Source organism: Syzygium oleosum, unplaced genomic scaffold, assembly GCF_021117445.2.
Source record: "Syzygium oleosum isolate NSW1041296 unplaced genomic scaffold, Sole_v2.1 Sole_v2.55, whole genome shotgun sequence".
Lineage (NCBI taxonomy): Eukaryota > Viridiplantae > Streptophyta > Magnoliopsida > Myrtales > Myrtaceae > Syzygium > Syzygium oleosum.
Genome location: NW_026607539.1, coordinates 1194316 through 1216227, shown reverse-complemented (window position 1 = coordinate 1216227; position 21912 = coordinate 1194316). Strand labels below are relative to the sequence as shown.

The window sequence follows — 21912 nt, the reverse complement described above, 5'->3', positions numbered from 1 at the left end:
GATGTCTAATTTCTGGTTTCAACTTGAAAAGCTATCTTCTGAAAGGGGACAATATCAAATTTGCTCCCACAAACAAATTAGTGTTACTTAACCCACTAAACCAAATAAAATTATACTTCAATTAACTCTAGTTTAAAAAAAAAAGGATTAATATCACGAAAAACTCAAAACTGGTACACTTGTGACAAATTTATCCCAAACTAATTTTTTGACCACCAAAAACCCCAAACCGATACACTTGTGACCAATTTACCTTCTGTTAAATTGGATTACTATCACGAAAAATTACAAACTGGTACACCTGTGACAAACGGAAGATAAAACCCGAAACTGGTACACGCGTTAACTGTCACGTGTCATCCAACCCATAAATTTGATGGTAAAATTTAATAGAAATTAGCGGAGAGTAAAATTGTCACGGACATACCAGTTTGGGACTTTTGGTGGTCAAAAAATTAATTTATTGTAAATTTGTCATATATATATTAATTTGAGGTTTTTCGTGATATTAAACAAAAAAAATTAACTGTCACAACCAGAAACCTAAAATGCACGCGAGGGTGCGATAGAGATGTATTTTTGCAATGCTTGCGGATTGAGGTCCATTAAAGCAATTTCAGTTGACTTTTGGACATTGGCAAAATTTATTTAGGAGGGACATTGACCCTTTTTCCTGATTTAGAAGTAAATGTGATCGATTATAAGAACAATTGAGCTGGGTGATGAATTTCTTAAGTACATGGAATCATGTCGTGAATGAAATATCATGTACTTGTAATCATGCTTCAGCTTTAAATAATCGCAAAGCCAATTAAGTCGGGTGATGAACTGAACCACGCTAAAATTACCTTACAATCAATCTCAAAAGTCGGATATCACGGTTTTTCAATCGTATACGATAAGATAGTGTCGTCGACAGACTATGAATTAAACAGGAAATTACGGAAACATTCAACGAATAATTAATGCAGAAACCTATGAAATTTTCAGAAACATTAGATAATTACCAAAAGCTACCTTACACAGAGCATGGCTGTACATAAGAGCAACCTGATGCTAACATAATTGATCCCTGCCTCCTGTATTTCTTGATTAGCTAAGCTAATCCAGGACATATAAACAGCAAGTCAAAATGAGCAGTAGTCTTTCAAGACCTGTCTTGCAAGATCAGAGGCTCCGCTCTTCTTGTAGATCAGATGCAAGTTGTAAGCAGCTTCTCTCCGAAGATCACAAGAAATAGGCTTCGCGTTTTCCGCATGGAACCGATTCTCGTACGGGAGTTTCGGGAGAGGACAGTCTTTTTCTCGTGTGGCGAGCACCTTCTCATAATACGAAGCCGCAAGCGTTACTAGCCCGACTTGATGAAATGCCCGCGCAATGTTGTACAATGCTTCCTGGACAAACAGATAAGAGTTGCCCGCACTTTGAGTTGCCATTCCGAAACTAAAATTTGACTAATCAGAAATATGTCTATAAAAGAGGAATAATTTGCAGCGGACTATCTAGCAAAATCATGTGAGAGAGTAAGAAAACGAGCAATCTCAAGAGACGGGTAACGAAGGAAGGTCCGTAAAGGTTCCACCACATCTTTGCCTTACGGACTGTCCTTCCTTCTGTTTGTCAGCATCTCATTGTGAACCCTTTTTACGTATTTGCTTCAGAATTTTAAGCTGAATTTAATTTGATACTTATGATTAACAACTCCTGACCCTAATAGAAATGCGCTCAAGATAACTTTCCGATCAAATTCTCAGCTAAATAAGAGCACAAGCACCGGAACTTGGAATGACACACATCATCCTTCCCTCCAAGAAATATTCAGTGGAGAGATGGAAATCTTAAAAGTACCTTAAACATAGTTTGGCAGGAGGGATTAGGAAGGAAGAGAAAGGACCCAAAAAACATAATCCGGTTTTGATGGAGGGGAAAAGAATGAGAGAAAGGATTAGGAGAGATTTTGAGGGATATGTAAAAGTCATCTTTATACACATCTCAAGTCCTTCCAAATCTGTCCAAAGTTGCTAGCATCTAAACAAAATTATGAATCAATCATTTTCGAATCAGTTCTCTTCTTTTCTCTCAGTCATTTGAATCCCTTCTTTTCTTTTTTATATCACCCCTACCAAACATACGGTAAAGCTACTATCTATTACCAAGTTAAACTGATTGAAAAATTTTAACGTATTGGAAGGAGTCGGTGGCCCGAACCAGAACATGCCTCATATTTTATTTTCATGCACAATTCATCTTTAAAAAAAATTATCTGAACATAATCTGCTGTCGACTCTTGATGCAGGTTATATGAATCAACAAGTAACAAAAAGGGACTTGATCATTAAAAGAAAAAAAAAAACCAAATATCTAAGGATGAAAATAGTAAAGAAAACCTGGCTATTTTCACTCTGCGGCAAGTTCTTGAATAGAAATGCCAACCCTTGCGTAATACATTGATGCTTGTTTTGAAGTCTGAAACCAAGCGCCAAGTTAATCAGAGAAGTTCCTGCACAAGGAAAAGGATTGAATGTTGCATGACTGACAAAGCATCGAGCGAAAAAAATTTGACAACCTACAAAATAAAAAGAAAGACAATCTGTAATAACAAGTTACCAACACAGAGCTTGATTAAGGGACTGTCAGGGAGCAGCTTATAGGCCTTTAGGTATTCCCTTGCAGCATCTTGGTAGTGGCTACTAATTGTAAACTGATGCCCAGTAATGAGAATAGGTGGTACACAATCCGCATGTTTGACACGCAAATTACGCAAAAACTTCGAATATTTTTTATAGTCTTTCTCCATGCTGCAAGATAGAAGTTTATTAAAAAATTTGATGTATACTAATCCAAATATAAACCAAAAAGAACAAATATTGTCAAAAACATTGATTAACGCCCTTCTTTAACTTAGTGCATCTATGGTCCCACGGCATATGCTGACAGCAAATAGTGCAAAGGTGTGGTAATAGTTGAGATCACGAAGTAGCTCTTCGCTACTAGTACAAGAAATCAGTGACATTGACACTAAAGAGGTTGAAGTCAGGTCACTAGTTGAGTTGAAGATGCAAATGATGTCTCTGCAAAAGGATATACTCCAGGTGGATGAAACTTCAAGAATTTCGAAATCCCAATTTTACTCGTCAGGTAGACAACAAAAGAATATCTTTTCATGGAACAGAAAACCACCAGGAAACCAAATCACGCATGATAAAAAGAGCTGGTGTGCAAAGGTTAGCAAGGTAGAAAGATGAGGAATGTCACAAAGGACTTCTACTATTCTTTGCATGAGAAGTCTGAGGGACGGACTGGAGACCCCCACTTCCCTCCTGCTTTTTGGTTGCAGACAGACGCAGAAAGAAGAACTTTGCCATAACAGATAAAGGAGCTTTCTTGGTTTCGTTAGCCTTTTGATAAGGAGTAATAGGCGCATGAGAATGGATGGGTTGTGAATAGGCTCTTCTCTCTGCGACATTTAATCTATTCAGCGTGTTCCTAGGTGAACTTCCCATCTATATATTTATGTTTTGTCCTGACACTCTGTACAAATGATGGATCTGGATGATCAAGATAAGCACAAAAACACATTGAACATCCATTTTTTGGTCTGCATTAGAGACTAGTGCAACTTAAATACAGCAATGTTTAAAAAAGACAAATCTAACATGATCAACATAGTTTGACAAGTTTCCATGAACTTGCATAAGGGTGTTGAGGGGGGCAAAAGAGAATAGTTCGATTAGAACAAACTCGAACAAATCCAAATTAAAAAACTCCGCTTCATTAGTCTGTGTTTGGTTTGCGTTTTTCGGTGCAAAGGAAACCAATGAAGTTGGTATAGTTTCATTTTTTGACCTTTTCTTAAATTAAAACCAAACTAACGAACCAAGATATGTGTTATTTGCATTTTCAAGAAGTCTAAAGTACACGACACAGAATAAATTCATATGAACTAACATTTTATTTTGAATGAAGAAAAAGTTTTAATAAAGAATATTTTGAACTTTTTGATGGGGGTAAAAGATTACTAGCAGGGATACAGCAGTCCTCATAATCCATATATTAAGTCTCTTTAAATATAATAAAAATAAAAAAAGGTATTGAATAAATGGTTCAGACCAAAACGAAATTGAGTTATTGGGTTGTATAGTGTTTAGATGTTTCAAATTGGCTTAGTTTCTAAAAGAAAACAGAAATAAAGTCCCTAGCAGGCATTGGGGTCTGAATTACCACAAATTTGAGCAACATGGGGTGAAGTAGTGCATTTATCCACAATCCACTCCTTGTTTCATTTTTTGGTAAGAGCTCTTATCCAATCAAATTTAATCTAAGAGAATTTTCTCTGACTAGAATATTTACCTCAAGGACTTCAATAAAAAAACAGTTCTGCGCTCGACATAGAAATTAGGAAAACTGCTCCCTAATTATTTGTAGATATCAACAATAGTGAGTGAGTCAACTCAATTTGTGGGAAATGTTCATGCCTGTTGAAGATACCGAAGCACGCATAAAACAGGTCCATTCACAACATCTATTTTTCGATTTTTAAGCAATGATAGGGAAGCTTCATTAGGTGCAAACAGGACTGGCAAACCGATAAATTTAAAGAATAGAGCTCATACTAAGAAAAGTTTGCTCAAGCACAAAGAGAATTAGGAATGTCCAATAGCAGGTACGAATTCGTTTTCCCACTAACCTCTAACTCAAATTTCGTTTCCACTTGGAAAGCTATGAGATTGTTTGCCGAGAAGTTCTTATGCAAATCTTATTTGTTCACTAACAATCTATTTAATCCACAGTAAGGTACAATATTGAAACAGAATCTTCAATAGAATTATAACGTTTTTAAAAAGATCCTGAAGCATCTGGAAGCAACAAGGTGCCTCTGCATTGCTTCTAATGGTTGAAGGAGGCAAAAATTCAATAAAATTTGGCATTAATGGAAACTATGCCAGATCAAATTTCTTCTATTATGAGATATACTAAAGAAATACGAAAAGTTCAAGGCTTGAATATCGCTTCCAGAGCATCAGATGAACAAAAATTACTCCTTGCTTTTCTAATGCTACAAGAAGGCAGAAATCCAACAAGAGCATAACATTGAGGACAGTTTCCTGTCTTTCCACAAACAAACGTTCTAATCAAATGATCTATGATGCAGACAAGAGTGATTGTACTGCTTCTCCAGAAATTTTCATACAGGGTAGAGTTTTTAATGTGACATAACACATCACAAACATACTTATTAAGAGAGAATGAGATATAAAGGCATATGTTGAGCAATATGATATGACAACAGCAACAGGTACCTTGAAATCATCTAATGCTACAAGAAGGCAGAAATCCAACAAGAGCATAACATTGAGGACAGTTTCCTGTCTTTCCACAAACAAACGTTCTAATCAAATGATCTATGATGCAGACAAGAGTGATTGTACTGCTTCTCCAGAAATTTTCATACAGGGTAGAGTTTTCAATGTGACATAACACATCACAAACATACTTATTAAGAGAGAATGAGATATAAAGGCATATGTTGAGCAATATGATATGACAACAGCAACAGGTACCTTGAAATCATCTTGTAAAAGCAATTCCAGGCAACCAGACTGTGGGGATGCTGCTGCACAACTTGCCTTACCCAATCAAATCCCTGTTTTGGGTCTGTGGTGTTGTATGATATTTCTGGATTCAAAAAGAACATAGTCATGAGCAACTCCTTGAACACCAGAAAAGTCGTGCACGGTTATGATAATTGTGCAACTAAAATGACTTCCAATGCTGCCAATCAGGTCCTATGTTATCAGCTCTCCCATCAATTGACTTATCCTTGTCTGGATAACATTCACAGGTGTAAGGGTGAGGATGTGGATGTGGGTGTGGGTGTGGGGGTGGCGGCACTGTTTCAGAGTTGATCATGCCATGCTCATCTTGTAGTAGACTACACCAATACTAACTATTCACAACAAAAACCTCGAAGAAAAAACTAATACAAGAATGATGACCAAATATCTTGGAAGCAGAAATTCATATATACCACACATAAATTATTGTGCTGAGATAATATATGTGTCAGCTAATACATTTTACATATCCATAAGCTGAGTCCATGCACCCCCAATCCTGAAGCAAGTCAGACACAAGGCAGGGACACATAATCAAGTTTGAGTAACATCAATCTATGTCTAAACATAGTTATCAAAGATTAATATTCAAATCCCACACTTCAATCAATTAAAGATTTAGACAGTAAAGTTAATCTACAAAGTCCCAAGAGCCAATCAGACTCTACCCTACATTTTGGAGTTGTAACTTCTGTGCTTTCATGTGTCGTGTGCTGTTGCTTTGTTTGATGAACAATAAATGAACAAAATGTAGGAATCGCATAGTGTTTTACAAAAGTTTTCTGAGAGGCTAATACCGAACCCTTTTGTAGATGATATCGAACTGCACATCACATCTACGACTAAATTGGCTAAACTGTAGGGATTCTATTTTATCAAAAAGTAACTCGCTTATCTTGAATATAGTTCAACGAACACGTTTTCGTTCATAGTGCAATACTATTTGAAGAGAAGAATATGTAGCAATATATTTTCCTTTTTGTACAAACGCAGATCACCATTTCTGAGCGCTAGTGTCCTTCTCATTGGTCATAACTCATGAAATCATTTAAATTATTCATATATGTTTTGGAATATATTCTACTTAACTAACGTATGCCTATGTGGTGCCATATGATTTTACCCTTTAGATACTTCACCAACATCACGTTTCAATCTATGATAATTCAGAATTTCAATTCACGGTCTTTTTACCTCTAACACCCTTTAGTGATCATGATACTCTAATCTATCAGTGATCTGTGCATTCTGTGTTATGTACACTGATGGTTTGATATATCAGAATCAACAATCAGAATGCTCCACCATAATATAATAGACATACTTGACCTACTTTTTAACTAGATAAATTTTACACATTGTAATTGGCAGAAGAATTTAAAACATAGTATGAAATGCATGCCTTCTACCTGAGTATCTTGCATTTTGAGACATTAGATTGTCGTGACCCACTAAGATAGAAGACTACCCCTATGTATCGCATATTAGACTACTAACATTGCCCATTCAAGTTCTTGTTCCATGACCAAAGCGATCTACACTACAAATAATTTTGATCTCTCCAAACCCTATCCATTTCCATAAGACCGAATATGTATAGAACACTACCTGAAGTCCATTCTATTAGAAAGTCCGACCCAAAAGCTTAAGCTATTAGGTGGAGGGAGACCACATGAATATAAAGAGCATTTAGGACCCGTTGTTAATCAATGTGAGATAATACTTCAACACCCCCACTCACGTGCAAGCTAGATTATGAGCAGCACGTGAAATTTTGACATCACACATTCACATGGAATTTTTACCACGCACATTCGTGAAAGGGATAGCATTGACTCTGATACAATGTTAAAAAGTCCAATCCAAAAGCTTAAGCTATTAGGTGGAGGGAGACCACATGAACATAAAGAGCATTTAGGACTCATTGTCAGTCAATGTGGGATAATACTTCAACACATTCCCTCCTAACTTATCATGTCTACTGCACATAATCTACTCCATCACAACATCCAGTACAATATAGTTCATATTACTTAGACGCATAACCCTTATAATTCATTATTTACTTCTGCTATTTCCGTTATTGCCTTCTCACATTGGGCTTCAAACAAAAAGTAAACTCGCCACTTTGTCTTCTCATGTGTCTAAGCAAGTTGGATTATAAGCATGTTTTGTGCAAAGGCTCTTCCTAGGAAAAATGAGGCTATCCTAAATTGTGATTTCTAAAACAGAGTAATCATGTGAAAACAAATATGGTTCTAAGTTCAGGACTTACGTGCTCCAAGTGACCGAAGCTCCTCCTCCTTATCCAAAGGAAGTACATTGTGAGCCAATCTCAAAATGAGATCAATAATCTCTAGGGCATCCCAATACCTTTTCAAGGATGCCAAGGCCTTACACAACTGTCAAATATTGAATTAAGAAGAATCAGACGGTGTAAGAGGAGAAACTCTATTTTACAGCAGCTTGAAAAGCAATTTTTCACAACCGTATGCCCAACAAAGAAATAATAAGTATTCACAAATAACTTTCTAAGGCAGTTCAGGAGTCAAATTTTCATGAAAGATAAGCAATGAACTAGAAAATGAAGAAAATCACATCTAGTATAAGAAGATGATGCTGCTCATCTTTCCAAATATTCTGCAAGGGGGGTTCTCTCATGGTTTTTTGCGGGTGATCTTCCTGAAAAAATGACAAATTAATTGTTAGTTCGTACAAGTGAAGCTACTACATATTTTTATCATGTAAGAACCTGATCAAATACGCACTACCAGTTCATCATCATCTGAATTATCACTGCACCAATCGACGCCTGAAGCAACAGCGGCAGCTTTTCTTTCTTCCTTCAGTGTTGCCCTCTTTCGAAGCAACCTTCTGGCTCTAACAGCCCTTGACCTGATTCAAAGTGGTTTACATGAAATGGTCCATCGCGGGATTTTGGCAAAATGGTAATCATGTAATGAAAATAACAACAGAAAAAGTCAGCTGCCACACTTTAACAAATTAATCGATTCATTAGTAGAACTAGTTACACAGTGCATGCAAGTGAGAAAGAGGATCTCTGTCAATAATAGTGAAAATCGCAAGGAATTGAGTTACATCAAAGATAAATCTAAGAGGTACTTCACAAAATATCAACAGCCTTGTAAAGACCCACTCTACCAGTATTATACTGGCTAAGTGGCTATTAAGATTAAACACATAGTGATACAATTTGCGTAGCAGTGCACATGTGGGGACCAGTAGGTGAACAACCTTTGTGTTTAGGCCATGGGAGTTAGTCCATTACGAGGATTGAGATATGCAAATTACAGCAAATCAAGCAATTGTATTAGATTGCATGGGCCCTATTCATCAACATACAGATGGCGAATTATGTAGCAATATTTAGTATTTTTAGAATCATTATTGAATCCAAATGAGCATGGTAATGTAGCAAACCATTCAGTACAAAGTTTGAATCCCCTGAAAGTTGCAACCAGAAAGGGGATAAATGTCCAAACCCACAAATTTTTAACACAAAGTGCAACAGGGTTGAATACAATGCTGGACCATAGAAAACAAGCATGCGACCTTTCTGTGAACTCGGCAGGCAAGTTATTGGTCAAGAAGCAGGTTGTCGACCAAATTGGTTCAGTTATTTGGTCAGTGGGATCCAAACTACATACCCCGAATCAAACCCTCCCATAAACTTCACAGTTCTTTGTATCTGAGAGTTCCAATAGAAGACATGACCCAAACTAGCAGATCAAGCAATCCAAAGCAGTATAATGAAAGAGTGAAGCATATCAAGCCCAGGATTTATGTAATCCCAGCATCCAAGACAGACAAAAGATCAAAAGCCAGCATGAGTATGGGTCATTTGGCGTTTGATTGTTCTTCTGGATGACTACCCCATTTTCTTTGGAGTGCTGCAGTTGTCAATCTTAGATCAGTTCTCAAACAATTTCAATTGTCAGCAATTCCCAAACTTCATGAACCGATGTAGTTTGGATTACAGATAAAGAATGCAGTAAGTATCACTAGTACTTTGGGTATCATTTTAACATAACATTTCTTTCTTCCATCATATAGTTTACAACTGATCATCTCCCATGCTGCTTATTGTCTATGAGTAGGACAATCAAATCCGCTAACCAGACTTAACAGTCACATGCCAACGCCGTGAACAAAAAATTAAATGCAAAAGAATGATAGACTTCCGGGAGCAAAGTCTATGCCAACACAATTATATGCCCTAAGCCAGAAGCTGGACAGTCAAGACTATATAGCACTCAGAGATATCAATATCAGAGAAATAAAACAATCAATTTTCAAGATGGATGGCCCAAATGAAACTTGAACATAATCACTGAAGTAATACTTGTGAGATAGGTCTTTATACTCACAGATCTGAGCTGGGAGCAAGCGGCCGGAAGCCAGAAAATACGTTATCATTCTGCTGATCATCCAGAATTTTGGCTCTTTCAAAGAGAACCCTTCTCGGGAGTCTTTTTTTTGTTTTAACCTTCCTTGGCAACAGTTATATGAAAGGGAAAAGACAATGCAATAAGCAATACACTCTAACATAGAAATGTCACCAGTGGTTAACATGCATCAATTAAATATAGAAAAAAAAAAAGGATTAAGGGGGTCAGGGAAGAAAGTCAAAAAATATATTTGATTTCATTTGTAAAGAAAATATACAGAAAAGATGATAGTTCAGAAAGGGGTAAATTAATATCGTTGATCCAACATCAAGAAGAAAAGCTCTCCTAACATTCCCTAAAACAGGAAAGGGACAGAGGACGGAATAACAGATATTCTCCAGCAACAATATATCCTAAGATTACCTTCTGCCGAATAGTTTCGATATAAAGTGACTCACGAACCGGTGGTAAGATTGCATCAACAAAGTCTTTAATCATTCCTTTTGCTCTATATATGCTGCAAAGCTTTAACCTCACTTTTCCATTATCCCACCATGGTCTATGATTGTCAGAATCCACATCCCCTGGGCCTAGAGATGAAGAAACATTACCAAAGACTAATTAATGTAAGAGCAAACCACCACAATGAGCACAACAATCACCAATTGATTGATACCTGGATTTTCAGGAGGAGATAGTAGTGAAATGGTCTCATCTACTTTATCATCTTCAAGGAGCAGTGAAGCTAATGTTAGGCGGGCACCCACATTGTCCTCAAGTAGATGCAAACCTGAATTGACACATGAATCAGTTGTAGAACAACACATTTGTTTCAATAATGCAGACATGGCGGATGCTGGCATGTTAAACACTAAGCACTGTTGAATTACAAAGTTCACATTATCAGCTAAATTTCTTTGAATCATATGTACAGTAAAACCTTCATCGATAAGCACGAGACTCAAAATTCTAATCCAACTTATTCCTCCCTCTCAAAAGTTTCTCTAGATGATATGTAACTAATCATGGATTACTGAGGACTAATATCTCCGGAAAAAAAAAACTTCTCTCCACATGAAATACTCACTTAATGAAAAAGCTCAATAAAAACCAGCTCAACTGCACATTGAAAAAGAAATAATATTTCCACAACCTGTTCCATAAGCAAAACAACTTTACTTCCATTGTGCGCCACCAAAGTGTATATACTTGTTTCTCCTTGATTTCTATGTAATTACAAATCAACAATATGCTTACTGTAGTTAATAGCGTCAAAATCAATTATGTTTTACCTCTATAGAAAGACAAAATTGCATGTTCCCTCATTTTCAATGCTTGATAACACTGAGCAATCTTCAGATGGTAAGATCCCTGAGAGAGTTTGAGGAGGAAATCACAACTATAAGAAGCAAACAGCATTAAGCAATCAATAAGCAACAGAGACATATCATAATGTGAAGACAACAAAAGAAAATCATTGATCACCGTCCTTTTGTGCAGTTCACTCAGTCAAGTAACCATGAAGAAATGGTATTATATACTTCAAAGAGATGACACATCGAAAACACACAACTAAGTCTAGATCACTTCTAAGGTGTCCAAGGGAATACGGAGAACCTCCAAAAACAATGTAATAGGGACCAAGTGGGTACAAGTGAACACAAGCTCTAACTCCAAAATTTACAAATGTGGTGAGTACAAAATAGTTTTGAGGGTAATCCTGTCCAACCATACCTACTCTACATTGTTATACATGGTTACTTTCAAGATAAGATAACTTACAAAACATGTCAATAGCAAACATATATTAAATGAATATGATTTTATTTAAATTTAAAAACCTCATTGAGAGTTTCAACCAGATCGTATTACTATAATGTGAAAAAGCAATGAATAGGAAGACTAAAAAAGACACTATTTAACTCTCTCTACCACAACTGTAAAGTTTTCCTCTGGTGAATTTCTGATGCTTCTATCCTTATTTTCCTGTCAATTTATCTTGCATTAACTTTAACCATTATACCAAAATACTGGACACATTGACCTTCTCCCCTGCTTTAGGGCTAGGGGTGAGAGAGATGATGAGTGCAGCCTTTACAGCTCTTCGTAGACTTTTTCGCTAAGTTAGGTTTTTATGGTACATATAATGGTGTTGAATTAGTTTGCCGGACAAAACTTGAAACAAGGCACTGTACTCAAACTGTGGGAACTGACATTTTTTGGTTCCAAGTATCTAAAGAGCCATTGTTCATAGGGCAGGTCTTTACCCACAGTGGAACCACATATGCATAGTAACTTAAAGATGTAGTCTATACAGGGGGGAAAAGAACAATACACACGATACACAAAAACTAAAAGTGGCACTCAAAAGAAGCATAGGATTAAAAATGTCGTGTGATACTTTTCGTCGAAAAGAGGATTAAAAAGCAAAGGCCAGTTTTCCTTACGCTATTCTCTAAATTTCCCTCCAGCATCTGATAAAACTTTAATGCACGGTCAAAATGCTCAAGACTCATATAGGTATCTGCTGTTTCAGTAATCAGGTCTGCATGGTCACATGAGCTCCCCTTCTGCAAAAAACTGAAGAGAGTCTGCAAAAATTGAAAATACCAACAATGAGTAGTGATATAGACATAATCACGTAAGCACATGACCATAGTCCACCAGTCTGATGCAAACGTAAAAAATAGAATGTGGCACGGAATTAATCCCCAAACTGCTGAAACTATCTATAATTTAAAAAGAATAAAGAAATCCAAGGCCACAAAAAAATGGTAAGACGGGGAGAACTAAAAGACTTGAGGAGGCAAAATGTTGCTCTTTTTGATGATTAAGTCGGAGATCATATAAGAACTCTCCACCACAAAGTACCGCTACTGCTGTCCAAAAGTTATTAATCACCAACAGATCTGCAAATGGAATATGCCCAAAATTGCTACAGTAAGATTCCTAAGTCAGTAAGTCTTCTTATAGTCAGTCCACCTTTCTGCAAAGGACTACAAACATTGTGCCCACTGAACCCTGGTACTAAAACGAAACCAACAGGCACACTGCAGATAGAAAGCAAATTTTCACACAACAAAGAATGCTGTGAATCCACTTCGTCCATTATCACCCAAAACCGTTACCAAGGAGATACAGTATAAAACTCTCAGCAAAATGCTCACAAGATCTTTCAATGTATTGATTTAGGCTAGTACTCGCTAGCAAACCAATTAGCAATCAAAACAGCATCCAAAATGTGTCTTTGGTGGATTAATGCATTGCGATATAGGGGAGAAAGATCTACGCCTTGACCTACTACGGCCTATTTGCCAAAACCTATTTCAGCTAGTATATTCCACCCACTAAACTAATGAGTCTAAAAATTTCAAATCGCAGCAAGTGCGACATTAGAAGTGCAGTCAAGAAGCAATGGAACTTGTTCCCCAAAGAACAAAAATGACAGCATCCAATCTATCATCTTTGAGCACCCTTCATAAGGTTTGGATCAGACCAAAAGTAAATCCATTAGGTCCAAGAATGTTTGAACACTGCAAAAAACGGCCTCAACATGCTCCACGTAGAATTCAATTTTATGGTAGAAGCGCAATCAAAAAAGCAGTGGAATGGACAAAATCCTGAGAGAAGAGCTTGAACATTTAAATATCATAGACGACACAGTATTATAATGAGCACAGTGACAACATGATCGTCAAAGTGTGAAGCCCCCCACTGAATAATCCCTTTCTCAGTGCATAGTTGTTGTCAGCCTATATTCGTCATCAGACTAATCTCTCTCTACATGCAATGGAGCTTCAACAATGAGGAAACGCTTCTATGACGGTCATGCATGTAATAAATCTTGTCCCCAACCAATGTTTTACATGAACAACCAAACTTCTCAGAATCACAAAGGAAGAAAAAACATCCAATATAAAATGCCTTGGAAAGTGGAAGGATGAAGGGGCATATAAGCAATAGGTATCTGCAAACATCGTTTTGGCACTAATGGAAGCAAGAAATGAGCTTCTGTTTTAGAGAAAGAAACTCCCCTAATCAGAATAGCATTATCAAAAGATAGAGTAAAAAATATTAGCAAAAAACAAACAAAAAAGCAATGGCCATTGCACCTCTGCCTTCTCTGAATTTCCAAGATGAAGATGACAAATTCCTTCTTTCACAACCAGATTTGCAGGGAGTGCCTTTTCCTGGCTGTGAGAATGAAAAAGCTGAATAGCTTTAACATATGCATCATTTTCCATGTATATCGTGGCTAGCAGATCAACCACGCTCAAATCAGCTTCAGATGGATAACTGTTTACATATTCAACCAAAATACTGATAGCATGCTCAAGCTGGCCACATCTAAGGTACAACTGAAAGGTAAAGTAAGAAACTGTTATATTTCTAGAGAAAAATATGTCTACATAAGATAAACATTCCCCAAAAGCACAATCTCACAGGATATTACCGAGACACTATGTCCATAACAGATTTTATTCAAGGCAAAGAATAAGCAAAAAGTTGATAAATAATTATTTATATTAATAGTAATCCTTAAGGAGTAATACTATCTCTGGCTGACGCTTACTTCATCTTGTAATCTATGGCCGTCATCCCACCATAAATTTGCTCAAGGATCAACAAGATTCTGTTTGGTCAAGACTTATTTAGCGACCAAATTAAAGCTTCAACAAAAGTTACATAAACACTGTCTAGATATTTGTTTAAAAAAAAAAAGAACACTTTCTAGGAAGAAGAGTTAATGTCAACACTCACTCTAAAGGAACGAGACGGTCATTGACAACAAACAATCATCACATAGGAAACACTAGCAAGTCGCTATATCTACTGCAAATGCTACTCCAAGCTTCAAAAAATTACCAGATAGTGCGAGAAAAAACGATTAAGAGACCGTTTCAATGTTGCCATCGGATATTTAAGTTCGTGAGTAAAGGAGAATGAGCACGAATATGAACCAAAATGTATGGAAAACTAGATCCCCATTCTACTTGAAACCATAAATATATCCCAGAAACAGTTTCTTATAAGATGGTTTTACCAAAAACTTTTCAGAGTTTAGCCTCCACCCTGAACCAACCTCCTCAATGAAGTGATGAAAACTTTAGATCCTGGATCAACTATTGCAAACACCAGAATTGCATATCGTGAAACTCATGCACCTCTGCATGACATTCTGAAAAGTACCTTACACATACCACTTATCCTCACCCTCACGTAGAAAGTAGTCATTGTCCTTGAATTAACATGTGATAAATTTTCTATTCCAACCTGCACAAGTATGCATGCGCTAGATGCACACAAATGCACAAATTAACCATCCATCACCATGGAAATGCAACTCAGGAAGCCTGACTTTTGTAAAGCACATAAACTATCAAATTAGCAGCACCACAAAGTAAAACAACCTGCCACAAACTAACCAAACAAAATCAAAGCCCAAAAAATAGATAATAAAATACATATTATCCTAATAACATACCCAGCAAGGGTTCATTTCAATTAACTATTCTATTTCCAAGCACATGAATCATGAATTTTTCTTATGAGAAATGTCTTATCTTAGACAAGTTAAAAACCTTTGCCCCAGTCTGGAGTGCTTCGACATCCTCAGGACAAATCTTTTGTATCTGTTCAAACAATTCCGCAGCCTTTTGATAATCTCCAAGGTTTGAATGAAGTGACGCTTGGTGAAACAGCAGAGAAACATCTTTGGGGTCTGCTGTGATGGCTTTAGAGAGGCAATACCTTGCCTGACCATTGTTTCCTTGTTCTCTGTAGTACAGCAGAGCAGGAAATCAATCACGCCATAATAAAAGCGAAAAATTACCACAGAGACCCTAAAAGCATGCAGATTTATAGATAACAGAGGCCAATTGTTCTCAAAGTCAGCTAGGTGCATGAGGCATCACATTAAATGCCATCATAAACATTTTCAAGACACACATCAAAATTCGATGCCAAGAAATAAATTGCATTCAGCCTTTCTGAACAACAATATTTTCACCTCGTTTACTTCTCACCAATGGCTGCGTGAGTCAAGCCAACACCATTGTGTTCACTTTAACCACCCCTTCCACTGCATTATTTGCCTCTACGGCAAAACATTCCCCTACCAATCTTTTGCATCCCCCAGCTTGGAGAGATTGCCACTCCAATAATTAATTGTGTTTTTACTGGACTTTAATTAATTGTATTAGGTTTTTAGTTATAACATTAAATGTGTGATCATTTTTTTTTCTTTAGACGCCCATAATCTTCAAAATCTTATAAATATCAGCATGTAAAGTAACCCTAAATTTTTAATAATCTTTGACAAATCATTATATTATCTTTGTCTTGACAGGAAACTCAAATGTTGCTTATAAGGCCTTATCAGTCTAAAAAGAGTCAAGTCTAAGTATCTATCCCAGCATCAGCAAAGAACTTCGAACAGAGGTACTCATATACATAAGTACATTGACCAGGTACAAGCCCTACTATGCAATGAATTGATGAAAATAGTGACAACCAAAAGCTTACAAGGACCGGGTGAAGAGACGCTTCCACATTGAAGAATCTTTTGGGTTAAGATGTGCAGCAATCATGTAAAAGTCCACTGCTTTTTTGTCATTGGCAAGATCATCATAAATCCTTCCTAGTGTATCATATGGATCAGGCAAATTTGGTGCTAGCCTGACCACTTGACTCGATATTGATATGGCCTGAATTTTTGCAAAAAGAAAAACAATCCAGATAAGCTGAATATGCTGCGCCCATTCCACAAAAGATAGAACATGTCCTCACCCTCATAATGTATGCAAAAGGAAAAAAATAGAATGTAGAAAAGGTCTTGCAGTGAACTGCTTGAGCTTACATAAATTACGAGCGGTAATCTCAAAAGAAGTTACCTGATGATGTACTCTGCGTTAAAGGACCTAAAGACTAATTGACTCGACTTCACAAAGAACAACGGGAGACATGATATAATTGTTAACCCAAACTTTTATGAAAGATAAACGGGTTATTGCAAAAAATCCTACAAAATGACCATGAAAAGATAGTTGCTCCGATCAATAGTAAAATACCATGAGCCCAACCTTCACGAGATTTTTATGAACAGATAATAAAAGGATTCTCTCTAGAACTTACCTCATCATAGTTACCACGGGCATAGTGAAGAGTTGCATCACCGAGCATTCGTGTGATTTCAGAACTAAGCTTATTTCTCGATCCTTTTCTCCTACCTCTCTTCTTAGTCTGCATGACGATAAAAACAAATTACATACACCAATCTATTTATTCTCCACAGTAGTATCGCCCGGATGGTCCTCAACTCTGGGTACTTGAACATTCTTCATAGAGCCTTAGCAGGATACATGATTTGGTTGCAGCTATATGAGAAGAAGCCACCAGAGGTGAGTTCGACCATTCCAGCATAAGAATATCAATACCGACTACAATAATGATCATACCATCTATCATGTACCTTAAAAAATAAGATACCAGATGCAATTCCACAAAGATATATTCCATTGTGGACAATATCAAATCACACAATCCCTATTTTGCCAAAAAAACAATTATAAACTCAATAATCAGAAGCACCAAAATTGCATCACTGTTAGGCTAGACATATAGGACTTCTGTAAAGATTAAGCACCAACTGGATGCTAGCACTAATATCTCATCACTCTCAAAATTCACTGAAAATTCTTCTACCTATCATTCATCCCATTTCATCTAAGTTTAAATAAGTTCTGGAGTGCATTTGCTTTTACATGATTTAGATTTACGTTTTCACTAATTGAATGTCAATTCCAGAGATAAACCCAACCTTTTTTGATTTCCTACGATAACCGTAGTTCATTGCTTCCATAATCTCCTCAAAGGTCGCTCCCGGGTTGTCCTCTACACGAGCCTTCTTTGTGCATCTTTCCAAAACACTGCAAAAAAAAGGAACGTTCAATTATTAACATAAGCACAAATCAAGACAAAACTCAGTAGCATCCAGCCCAAACAAAATGAAAAATCGCCATACAATTGTGAGCTATCCAGGCCTTTTCGTTTCTTCTCGGCCAATGCTTCATACTCAAGGCGCTCGAATTGCTGGTAAGTTTGGAGTCCAGAATCGTCGTCTTTCGTGAAATCTAGTGGGTCCATTCCACTTCCGAATTGGAAAACATACTCGCCATCGCCATCGCCATCACCATCATCGTCATCATCATCCTCCTCTTCTTCTCCCCCCTCCTCCTCCTCCTCCTCCTCCTCTTCCTGCAAACCCTCTCCTTCTTCGTGTCTTTCTCCTTCCGTCAGTACCGGTTCTCCTGCTGTGGCCTGACAATCTCCGACCTCCACCCCGACCGCGCCATCGTCTTCCGTAGAACTTACCAGAATCCTCTCACCTTCCATCTGGCCTGGATAAAACAATCCAAAGAGAAACATGATCACATCACACAATCCCAAAAACAAGGCCTAACACCAACACATAAAAAAAATCTCATCTTTACTATGAATTCCAATTTCAGCGCCACTTCTGAAAGCTCTCAAATAAATTCCTTAACTATCACACTCGTTTACAATGAAGATCAGCCTGCTTATGCAAGTGGCCAGCACACACTACTAAACATATGACAATCAACTATCAGATGATCACGGGGGGTGGGAGAGGGACTCACGCCGCAGGCGGCCGGAGCTCGGAGGGATGGGGCCGCCGTCGTTCGCCCCCCGCGGCGGCTACGAGCGTCGGTTTTGCGCGAAGGTCGAGAGATTTCCGGAGAAAAAGCGGGACCAGCGACGAGCTCGGCTTGGGATTGGGATCAATCTGAGCCTTTCGTGACCGGCTGGAGCTGGAGCGCCGCCGGTGGGTCGTCCGTCGCCGCCGCGGCCGCCGCTCGCCGGCGGGGTTGGGGCGGAAACAGGGAAGCGGGAAATCGAAGAAGAGAGAACGAGGGAAAGTGAAAGGGGAAGAAAAACCAAGAATTGGCAACCTTTGGTTTTTATTATTTATTTATTTATTTATTTTCTTCTCATTAATTATTTTCTTTAAAAAAATTATTGAAAAGGAAATAAAAAATAAATAAAAAGAACATTAATTCTTTAGGTTAATACTACGATGAAAAACTTCAAACTATTAAATAGTTCGAAATAAAAAATTTACTCTACACTGACAAGCTATTAATTCTTCAGGTTAACACCTATGACAAATTTACTCCAAGCTATTTTTTTTACTATAAAAAATCTCAAACTGGTACACCTGTGACAATTTTATCCCGAACTATTTTTCTGACCACTAGAAACTCTACACTGGTACACTTGTGATAATTTTACCCTGAACTAATTTTTTGACTATCAAAAACCCCAAACTGATACATATGTGATAAATTTACCCTTTGTTAGTTTCTATTAAATTTTACTGTTAAATTACTAAATTTGATGGTACGTGGTAATTGACAGGTGTACCAATTTGGGGTTTTACCCCTTTGTTTGTCATAAGTTTACTAACAGACACTAACGGAGGGTAAATGTGTCACAAATGCACCAGTTTGGCATTTTTAGTGGTCAAAAAATTAGTTTTGGGTAAAATTGTCACGGATGTACCAGTTTGGGGTTTTTTGTGGTCAAAAAAATGGTTCGAAATAAATTTATCACAAGTGCACCAATTTGGAGTTTTTGGTGGTGAAAAAATTAATTCGAGGTAAAATTATCATAAAAGTACCAGTTTGGGATCTTTCGTGGTGTTAACCCTAATTATTTTCTCGACTAATCATGATTTTGTATATGAAATAGATTTTGCTTGTTATCATATTTTCTAAATTTTATGGCACGTGTAATTTGGGTTTTAGGTAACATTTCATTAACATGTAAATCTATATACGATTTTTTTTAGTGACAATTTAGTTATTCACGTAATTTCTATGCCCTCTTTTTCTCAATTTTTTCTAGATAGATATACATATTTACCATGTTCCACGCTTCTAATAAATTCTCGTGTGTGCTTTTTAACAGTATAGTTTGTTGATTGTCCAGTGATTGCAAATCGCTTGCGTGGCACGCCTTTTTTTACTCGTAGCCAATAATAAATCGACACGTGTCGGCCGAGGCAGATAAAAAAATGAAAATTTAATTTTTTCCTTTCTTCCTCTTCGCCTCCGCCGACCTGGTTGTCCTCCATGGCCGCCGGCGCTTCCTCCTCCATCACTGAGCACCACCCTATTCGGCCAGAATCTCCACCCCCTTCCGGCGTCATTTGCAGTCGACCCAAGCTACCCCTCCGAGCCGACACTGTCACCTCTTTATCCCGCCGACGTTCGGTATCTCCACCCCTTCTTCGTCTGACCCAAGCTATACCCCTCCATGGCCGACGGAGCTGGCATTCAACGGTCTGTTTTGGCCGGCTCTTCCAATCTGGCTGTCCATGACCGTCGGTATCAAACAAACCGTTGTCACTCAAGGTTTAGGCTCCAGATGGGGAAGCACCAACCATGGACGAGTAAGGACAACGGAGGGTGCTCGGCTTGGACGTAGCAGCGTCGGCTTGGATTGCGAGTACGTGGTCCTTAGGTCCGGAGTTATGTCGACCAAATATGGACTTTTGTTGCTTGCAATCGTTACCGTGGAGACTAGATCTGGACTTCGTCGCTCGAGGTCGTTAGCGGATCTACAAATCATGGCGACTGGACTTTGTTGCTCGTAATCAATCACAGCACGTTGCAATGCCGTTGTTGCTACGGTCGATGGACGGACGAGCAAAGCTTGCGGCCATGATCGAGGCCAAATTTGGAAGAGTAGCAAGCGGACGGCGGCGAGCGATGACAAAGGCGTAGCTTGGGTTCACTGTAATTGACGTCGGAAGGGGTGGAGATGCGAGCCGGGCGGGATGGTGCTCTATGATGGAGGAGGAAGCGCCGGCGGCCATGGAGGACAACCAGATCAAGTAGAGGAAGGAGGAACAAGTGAAAAATTAGTTTTTTTATTTTTTATTCCACCTCATTCGACACATGTCAATTTATCATTGCTTATGAGTAAAAAAAGGCCGCCACATTAATCGCTCATGTGGCGCTTTGCAAACACTGAATATTTTCTCATTTCTGAAGAAATAAAGGAAAGTAGTATAATCATCGAAAGATCGCATATTTTAGTGCCCAATCTTTATGAACAACGATTTGTCATAATCTTTAATAAAGTAGTTAGTTTAATAATTTTGACAACTTAGTTTACCAAAGAATTTAACATGACATTGTCGTAATAATCACGACGAGACTATGGCCAATCACGTAAATGGAGGCTTAGTTTTGGCATAAGTGATATTTCATGAGTTTTGGTACTAATAATTTCAAAATTGTGATGATGCATAATTTATGTTTCTTCAAATGACGTCGTTGAGCAATTAATTTTTCACTATTGAGAAATTGAGGCTAAACTGGTTCCCAAGCATTGCGGTTCATTTTCACAAAACTCCAAGCTTTAATATTCAATCTCAAAATAGAGGAAGAAAAGAGAAGAAGCAAATTAGAAGCTAAGGATGAGAGGTGAAGAAAAGTTGGCTCACTTCCTTTCTTTATTTTTTTTTCTTTTAGGAAAGCAAATAGATCTTTGCAATTTAACTAAGAGTTAATACCACGAAAAATTTTAAACTGGTACACTTGTGATAAATTTATCCGAGCCTAATTTTCTTACTACAAAAAACCCCAAACTAGTATACTTGTGACAAATTTACCCTCTATTAGTTTTCATTAAATTTTACCGTCAAATTGCTGAATTGGATGGCACGTGGCAGTTGAAGGGTGTGCCAGTTTAGGGTTTTACCTTTCGTTTGTCACAAGTGCACCGGTTTGTGGTTTTTCGTGGTATTAATAAAATTTAATGAAAATTAACGAAGAGTGAAAAAAAATTAGTTTATGGTA

At 37.6% G+C, this 21912-nt stretch overlaps 1 protein-coding gene across 2 annotated transcripts; it reads right to left on the bottom strand.

Annotated features, from left to right (window-relative positions):
* Positions 1-904: 904 nt before the first annotated feature.
* LOC115690903 (uncharacterized) lies at positions 905-18916 on the bottom strand. Of its 2 annotated transcripts, none has more exons than XM_056307576.1 (19): positions 18685-18916; positions 18048-18423; positions 17844-17952; positions 17159-17266; positions 16550-16731; positions 15607-15802; positions 14137-14382; positions 12472-12615; positions 11317-11395; positions 10701-10814; positions 10448-10614; positions 10004-10122; positions 8384-8510; positions 8214-8297; positions 7891-8017; positions 5562-5676; positions 2608-2798; positions 2388-2500; positions 905-1394 (listed from the first exon to the last, which is right to left on the bottom strand). In XM_056307576.1, the coding sequence occupies exons 2-19, from the start codon at positions 18416-18418 to the stop codon at positions 1128-1130; spliced, it is 2859 nt and encodes a 952-aa protein (XP_056163551.1). In that variant the 5' UTR covers positions 18419-18423; positions 18685-18916; the 3' UTR covers positions 905-1127. The 2 variants fall into 2 exon arrangements, with proteins under 2 accessions (XP_056163551.1, XP_030473262.2); XM_030617402.2 differs by having other exon boundaries at positions 8387-8510.
* Between the last annotated feature and the right edge of the window lie 2996 nt (positions 18917-21912).